General features: G+C 38.2%; 1 protein-coding gene across 2 annotated transcripts in view; it reads left to right on the top strand.

The window, feature by feature from the left end:
• Positions 1 to 6,833, top strand: part of nod2 (nucleotide-binding oligomerization domain containing 2) — a 9,799-nt gene extending 2,966 nt beyond the window's left edge. Inside the window, exons 3-11 of one of the 2 annotated variants that reach the window (XM_053616811.1) lie at positions 1 to 17; positions 379 to 2,137; positions 2,858 to 2,941; positions 3,050 to 3,133; positions 3,906 to 3,989; positions 4,653 to 4,736; positions 5,747 to 5,830; positions 5,964 to 6,047; positions 6,237 to 6,833. The exon at positions 1 to 17 is cut by the window's left edge and continues 107 nt beyond it. In XM_053616811.1, coding sequence (XP_053472786.1) covers positions 1 to 17; positions 379 to 2,137; positions 2,858 to 2,941; positions 3,050 to 3,133; positions 3,906 to 3,989; positions 4,653 to 4,736; positions 5,747 to 5,830; positions 5,964 to 6,047; positions 6,237 to 6,309 — 2,353 coding nt within the window. In that variant the 3' untranslated portion in view covers positions 6,310 to 6,833. Of the gene's footprint in view, positions 18 to 378; positions 2,138 to 2,857; positions 2,942 to 3,049; positions 3,134 to 3,905; positions 3,990 to 4,652; positions 4,737 to 5,746; positions 5,831 to 5,963; positions 6,048 to 6,236 lie in introns of those variants that run through there. The other variant, XR_008384885.1, reaches the window with a different exon arrangement.
• Positions 6,834 to 7,898: the final 1,065 nt, after the last annotated feature.

Here is a 7,898-nt window from a genome sequence, read left to right as displayed (position 1 = left end):
AAAGGAACTCTCGACTGGTATGTATGTGGTTTTCACTTGTTCTGCTCGTGTTTGTGCTCCCTGCTTGACTATCAAACAGGATCTTTGACTACAGTAGACTTCATTCGTTTTGCTTGAAGTTCTACACTTCAAATTTGAGTCTAAATAGGAAAACCAGCACTGTTAATTACCTTTGAATTACTAAGATTGAGACTGCCTCAATATATATTAAATACTTATAATTTAGTCACGCCCTTGCTTCTCTTTAAGTTAAGTTCACATAGCACTGGCAGGGTGTGTACTGTAGGAGAATACAAGACATTTTTTTATTGTACATGGACAGCAAGGCAGTAGTTACATACTTGTTGATTTATGATTCCTCACTACTCCCTTCTCCAGAATGCCTCCGCTACAAGAAGAAGCTTTGCAGCTCTGTTGACAGTCAGTCAAAAATTCTCAGCACATATGGTGGAACAAGAAGATTTTCCCTAGAAGATATCTATACTGATGGCCTTCTAGAAGTGGTGCAAAGTGACACAAAGGTTACAGATCTGGGTCTGCAGGATTTGGTGGGTCTGCTCGGGACCGTAAACGAGGAAGCCGATACAATACTTATTTCTGGCGAAGCAGGTATTGGTAAGAGTACCTTGCTGCAGAGGCTCCACCTTCTGTGGGCTCAAGGTACCTTGTTGAGAGACGTTCACATGCTGTTCCCTTTCAGTTGCCGTAAACTGAATGCCGAGAAGAAGATGCTCTCTTTAAAAGAGCTCCTGTTCCAGCACTGCTGCTGGCCAGACCAGGGTCAAGATGAAATTTTCCAGTTCATTCTCGACTACCCTCGCCTAGTCCTTTTCACCTTTGATGGGCTTGATGAGTTTAAGCACAGCTTCACAGATGAAGAGCGCCATTGCTGTCCCACACAGCAAGCACCTGTACACACTCTGCTTTTCAACTTGCTTCAGGGTACCTTAATGAAAGGGGTACAGAAGGTGGTAACCAGCAGGCCCCAAGCAGTGGGTCCATCTCTGAAGCGGTATCTCCGCAAGGAAGTCCTGGCCAAGGGTTTCTCTCCTGTGGGAATCGAACACTTTGTAAGGAAACACCACAATGACATCACTGTAGCTACTCGGGTTGTAGAGTCGATCAAGGCTAACACAGCCCTACTTGGGCTCTGCCATATTCCTGTCTTCTGCTGGATTATATCAAAATGTTACAAAGAGTTGCTCGGATGTGGAGAAGGCAGCCCTCAGACAGTCACTGATGTGTACCTCATGGTTCTGAAGCATTTCCTCCAGAAGCAGGTGCCTCAGCAACATAGGACTTTGGGAAAAGGATGGCTACAGGAACATCTAGAGCTGGTGAGAAGACTAGGACAGTTAGCACTGGAGGGTTTAGAGACTTCCTGTTATGTATTCACAGAGTCAGACTTGCAGAAAGGTAGCATCACACAGCATGACCTTGATCTTGGATTCCTTATACAATGTAAGGACCTCTCAGACTACATTGACTGCAAACACTTTGAGTTCCTGCATGTCACCATGCAGTGCTTCTTTGCTGCTCTCTATATTGTTCTCAACAACAATGGCAACTGCTCTGTCATCGTAAACCTCTTCCAGTCGCAATTCAAGCAGCCAACAGTTAATCACAACTGTCTTGTACATTGCATGATGCCTGTAGTCGATGACTGCAATGTAGCAGAGAGCCCAAACCTGCAGATCACCTCAGAATTTGTTGCAGGACTTCTGTCCCAGCGCTACCGCAGTCTCATCGAACCGTCCTGTCCTGCGGTCTTGCTAGAGAAAAAGTCTGAAAAAGTCATGAAGTGTTTGTCTAAGGGTATACAGAGGCATTTCAAATCAATCCCACCACCAGTGAAGGGTGAGAAGAAGAGCATGCATGCCATGCCAGGTTTTGTTTGGCTCATTATGTGCATCTATGAGATGCAGGAGAACAAGATTGCTAAGGGTGCGGTGGCCAAACTAGAAATAGAGCACCTGAAGTTAACATACTGTAATATTGGGCCAGTGGAATGCACGGCTCTGGCGTATGTCCTCAGGTACCTGCCGAATCCTATTGGACTACAGCTGGACTTCAACTCAGTGGGGGATGTGGGATTGGAACAACTCCTGCCATGTCTTCATACCTGTCAGTCCCTCTAGTAAGAATGTCATTTTATTGGAAAACCTTAAACTGAATTGAATTTAATAATTAAAATACGCAATTATTATTGTATCACGTAATTATTGTATTTGCTATTTGATTCATCAGTGCCTTCCTATAGTACACATTTTAGGGGGAACAAATGGTTCCTTAATGTTTTTTTGGATGGGTTAAGGTTCTTAGCTTCTAAAAGGGGTTCTAAATAGAACTTTTAGGTGTTCCCCCAATGTGACAAACTGAATAGCTCTTTTGGGCTCTAAATTGAACCTTTTTTCTTCAAAGAGTGTATAGTAAGTATTCAAACTACCATACCGTTTTTGTGGGAAAACTGCTTTCATTTGAACAAACTACAATCTTGGAGAAATGGGGTTCATCTGAACGGTTATTGATGGTTATCCTAGCTTCCTAAGATTTTTCAAATGGGAACCCTTTGTTCTAGGGTTCTACTTATAATCTGGAGTTCCTCCAGACAAATTGAAAAACTCTTTAGGGTGCTAGAAGGAACCATTTCGTTTCTGAGTGTAGGAATAAATAATTATTTTAAACCAGACGTATTAAATACACTCTTTTATATGGTATCTTCATGTAACCCTGGACATAAACACATAAACAATAAGAATAATTAACATATGCAAATTAATATCCTAACTTAAGTATAAGTCTGCATACACTCACTTTAAAGGGTTCTTTTCTTTTCTATTCATTGCAATCTTGACAGCTTGAGGAACAATAACATATCAGATGAAGGAATACGCAAACTCGTTGAGAAGGGAGTGCACTGCGAATGCTTCGTGAAAGTAGCGTGAGTTTGTAAAATTATTAGATTTTTAATTCATACTCTCTTACAACACAAGCTGTAATGCTTTTTTTTTTTTTTCTTTTTGTAAAAATGAAAATGTATTTTGCACAGGCTGTTCAACAACAAACTAACAGATGAATGCACAAAGTATTTTGCCTGGCTGCTTAAGACAAAGAAGGACTTCGTTGCATTAAGGTATTATTTATATGAAAAAAAAAAATAATAACGTGCATTTGTTGCTTTTATGAAACCACATTTCAATCCTAAAAAATATATAGCATTTAAAGAAGTTAATAATAACCACAAGATTTTAAGTATGTGTTTTATAAACCAGTGAATTTGTATGTCCTTTGATGTGTTTGAACAATGCATCAACTAATGAGGACACCGTTGCTTGGCAGCTAGGAAATATGGACGCTATGCACACGGTAACCTAGCCAATGACTGACGCTAACACTTTAGCTAGATAATTTAAACCGTTACGCGATTTAAGAAAGCAGGATGACAGCAAAAACTAAACATAATTGTCAGGAATATCGACATTTTCCTCAGATGTGTTAGTAACAACTGAAAAAAGCACACGGTACGAGGGGAAAAATATTACACTTAGCATCAGCCGCTAGCTGAACTACGCTCAGTCGGCTCCGCCATATTATGAACTCTTTCAAAATGGTGTAATGGTCCCTGTGGGTGTCTACTGGTAATTAGTTGCCTTCTATTGGTGCCACATTACAGTATGTCTAGTGGATACCATTAAGAACCGATAATGGTGTGTAATGGTATTTGTAGTGGAAACCATTAGAATTTCTGTGATCATTTCTACATCTATTCTGATTCTTTTTCCATTTCTCAGCAGGGTTGGTTGTAAGTTCCTGGTTTATATTTATGAAGCAATTATCTGTCGAGTTTATTTAATCTAGGCTGAAATTCTCCTGCAATCCTGTCTATAATATGTCATGCTTTACAGACTTGGCAACAATAAGATCACATCACAGGGGGCCGAGCAGCTGGCAGAAGGGCTGCGGTACAACAAATCACTGCAGTATCTTGGGTGAGATGCACTGAAATATCGTTCTCATATGAAAAATATATTATTTTAAGCCAGGGCGAGTGCCGAAGCTAATCACAGCCGTGACGATATTCGGTATAACCGCACGATTGCGAGTGTTTTTATATTCAACCGTTCTACTGTATAAACAAGAAATTTATATCACGTAACTAACATTTCAGACACGATATGGACAGATGCTCTGTTTATTCTTGCTTCACTAGCGGAAATAGATCTCGAAGAAGCCACACTCGCTGATAGCATGTCGGCTAGCTGGTTAGCTAGCTCACATCGATTTGTACATTCATGTTAAAGATGCTTCCGGTGAAACTGGCTTCCCCTCTTCCTTTTAATCTTCATCTGAGCTTTTTTGTAAGCCAAACGTCATATTCATGAAAATTGTATCGTTTGATGACGTCGCTAACACTACTGTAGTAACGGTTTCCAGCTACGAAGTTGAATTTCACGCGACGAACACAGACGAGCGGAGTGATACCGTCAGTGGACCAGAACTAATTGCTGTATGACTGTTATTATGCTGAAGTTTTTCTGTGAGATGTATATTGAACAATTTATGGAAGGAGTCTCCAGTGTCAGCTCTTTATAACAGTCAGAGATAAAGCTGTAAGTTTATGTTTTCTAAGTTTTTTATTTTTTGTCCTCCAGGCTGTGGGGAAATAATATTGGAGACAAAGGTGCTGAGGCTTTAGCAGAAGCACTGAAGGACAGCACCACGTTGATATGGTTAAGGTATGAGTCATGTGATGCGATAGACGGGAATATACATTGGATGAGAAATCCAGTACATCTCAATGAACCATAAACACACACACACACACAAACACACACAGTTATACCCAAGGGCAATTTAGAGAAGCTAATTCACCAACTGGCATGTTTTTGTGAGGTGGGGGGAAACCGGAGAACCCAGAGGAAACTCACAAGGTCGTAGTGAGAACATGTGAAACTCCGCACAGACAGTAACCTGAGCTCACGCTCGAAAAGGGAACCTCCATCCTGCTTACCCATTGTTTCCTATCTATTTAATATTATTCGTATTTTATTTGTATTTACTGGACTTTGGAAAAAGAGGAACATTTTTCTGTATACTTTTGTCATACAATACAATAACAAAGATTTAATTATAGAAACGACCATAACTGTTTTCCCTTGATATAGGAACCTCTTCTCTCCTTAGTCCTTGATTGGATCACGGCCAGAAAAATGTAGAATTGAGGAGACAAAGAAGCTTTATTTATTTATTTATTTATTTATTTATTTATTTATTTACGGCATTGGGATGCACCCTATATTTTGGACAAACATGAATTGTTAGCATGGAGGCCTTCCTGAGAATAATGTGATAGCATAAGATGAGATTAGATAAGATAAAAACTTTATTGATCCCACGCTGGGGGAATTCCCTCGTTACAGCAGTTCAATTACACAAAAAAAACACATTAAATAGGAGTAGAATCAAAAAAAAAAAAATGTCTAAAAATATATATAATAGGAATAGAGAAAATAGGAGTAATAATAGTAAAAATAATAATAATGGTAATATGTACAATACGAACACCTCAAATGTATGTACAGATGAATACAAATATGAATATATACAGCTAAGTAACACCTTGTTTATATACGGATAAGTGATAAATGGATTATTGCACAGTTAACGCTAGAGGTTGAGCAACAAATAGTAATAAGTAGTAATGATAACATCACTTTATTTCTGTTCCCCGGTACTATGTCCATAGCCTTGCGGATAACAACGTAGGCAGCGCAGGAGCTCGTGCCTTAGCGGAGCTTGTTAAGAGAAGCACGACACCTCTGGTGCTCTGGTGAGCTGTTACGATTTTTTATTTCTTTTTTTTGAAAATGCTTTGAAAATTTATTTACTTTGAAAATGTACCGTATCCTTTACACTGTGGCCTTTTTTCACATTACTACTTCTACCTGCTATCTACTTCTCAGGCTGAACCCAAACTGCATTAAGAGGGATGGCGTGGAGTGTCTGATTGAGGCTTTGAAAGTGAACTCTACTGTTAAGGAAGTGTGGTAAGAGCCGATTTAATGCTTATACCTATGTAATTAAACTCACATGGTCTAGAGAACAGTGTTCAGACTGTAAAGGGTTATGGCTCGTACGGAAAACGATTCGCAATCGACAGTATATCGGAAGATTTCTGGCATTAATGCACTATAACAGATGTACTAGGGATAACTGAGAAGCGTGTGTGGTTCCAGGTTGAGAGGAAACAACCTGAGCGCAGAGGAGGTGAAGGAACTTAGCGAGCAAGAAAGCAGACTCATCTTCTAAGGGTGAAAGAATCAGACCGGTTCTTCGTTCTATAATCAGTGTGCTGTTTATCCATTTTATTTAACACATTGAATGTATAAATAAAACACGTATTAACCGTTATAAAATGCATCAACACATCTTATGGGGGAATGTCTTCTACTTTTTATTTTTAATGCAATGTTTAGCTCTTAAATACATAACAGGTGTTTTTGTGTGTGTGTGTGTGTGTGTATGTGTGTGTGTGTGTGTGTTTTTTTCCCAGCGTTACCAAACATACCAAACGCGGTTAACGAGAAAACATACTTATGGCCTGAGGTCATTATTACTTTATTTTGATTTTTTTCTAATTAATCATTTACTTTGAATCTATCTTTTGGTGAACAGAGCTGTACGTTCAAAGTGACTTCATCAGTCAATATCACAATATCATTGAAAATAAGTAAAGAAGATTAAAAAAATAAATAAATAAATGAGTGAAACCGAATGTCCTTTTCCCATGACCTTCAGGAAATTCAGACGCTACTTCAACTTCCTCTTGAGCAGGTAGTTTGTGGAATATACCAAATTTTCCTAGGGGTGAATGTATTCAGGTGTGCCAGTAACCAGTGTTGAGTAAATTTTGCGGTTCACTAAAATGTACTTAACCTACAACGGATGAGTCCTGGAAAAGGATGTTACAAAGCACGAGATATTACACATTTACGCAGAAATAATACGGGTTTTTGAGGTATAAAGAGTGTATAAAGTGGAATTATAATGAGCTGGAGCATGCAAAAATAGCAGTAGATTTGTACAGTAAGTTGTATTTATAAAGCTATTTATCGGAAACTTGTAGATAAACGGGTGTTTTGTTTAAAATATTGTTTACATTTGTTTTGCATACATGTTTGTAAATGTAATATTAGTGTGACACAGAGGGTACCCATATGCTGTATTATGAACGAACATTATTTCCAGTTATTTTCTAACACATAGTCCCCAGTAGTCCACCAGTGTTTATTCGAGAGATCTTTACCAGTATACTCTATACTAGTATGTGCACGCTGTAACAGAAACAAAAGAAAGAAGAATAGAATATTATTAACTTCACATACTGCACTTATTGTATGTTGTACCATGTTACTTTATGTGGATTTATATTTAAGTCATTTCTATATCATTTTTCTATATTGTTTTTGCTTTCTATGTGTTTTCTCTCTCTAATAAAAGTTGTGTCATCTTTTTGTATAATAAACTTTTTTTTTTATTTTTTCCAAATGGCATAAAGAGCATGGGAATTCTGAGTGCACAAGTTTACATACGTTGAAATCCTGACACCAGAAAGACATTTCAAGTGAGTCGGGTTATCACAAGTAACCAAAAATGGTCAAAAACTACACGTATGTGCTGATATTAATAGTACAATAAGTAAAATTATATTTCTGATGGTGCATTAATGTAGATCTTTATCCCACTCGTCGCTAATGACTTTTTAAAGTCTCTCGCGGTTTGTTTGGAATTATATCAATTCTCTGGTATTTTTTTTTATTTTTTTATTATTTTTTTTGTGATTGTTGTTCTGTTATTTTTCTTCCCCTTTTGGTTGTGTCTTTGTGTCACTTTCCTAA

This window comes from Ictalurus furcatus, chromosome 27, assembly GCF_023375685.1.
Source record: "Ictalurus furcatus strain D&B chromosome 27, Billie_1.0, whole genome shotgun sequence".
NCBI classification, from domain to species: domain Eukaryota; kingdom Metazoa; phylum Chordata; class Actinopteri; order Siluriformes; family Ictaluridae; genus Ictalurus; species Ictalurus furcatus.
The sequence above is the reverse complement of the archived record's forward strand: the minus strand, read 5'-3'. Positions and strand labels throughout refer to the sequence as shown.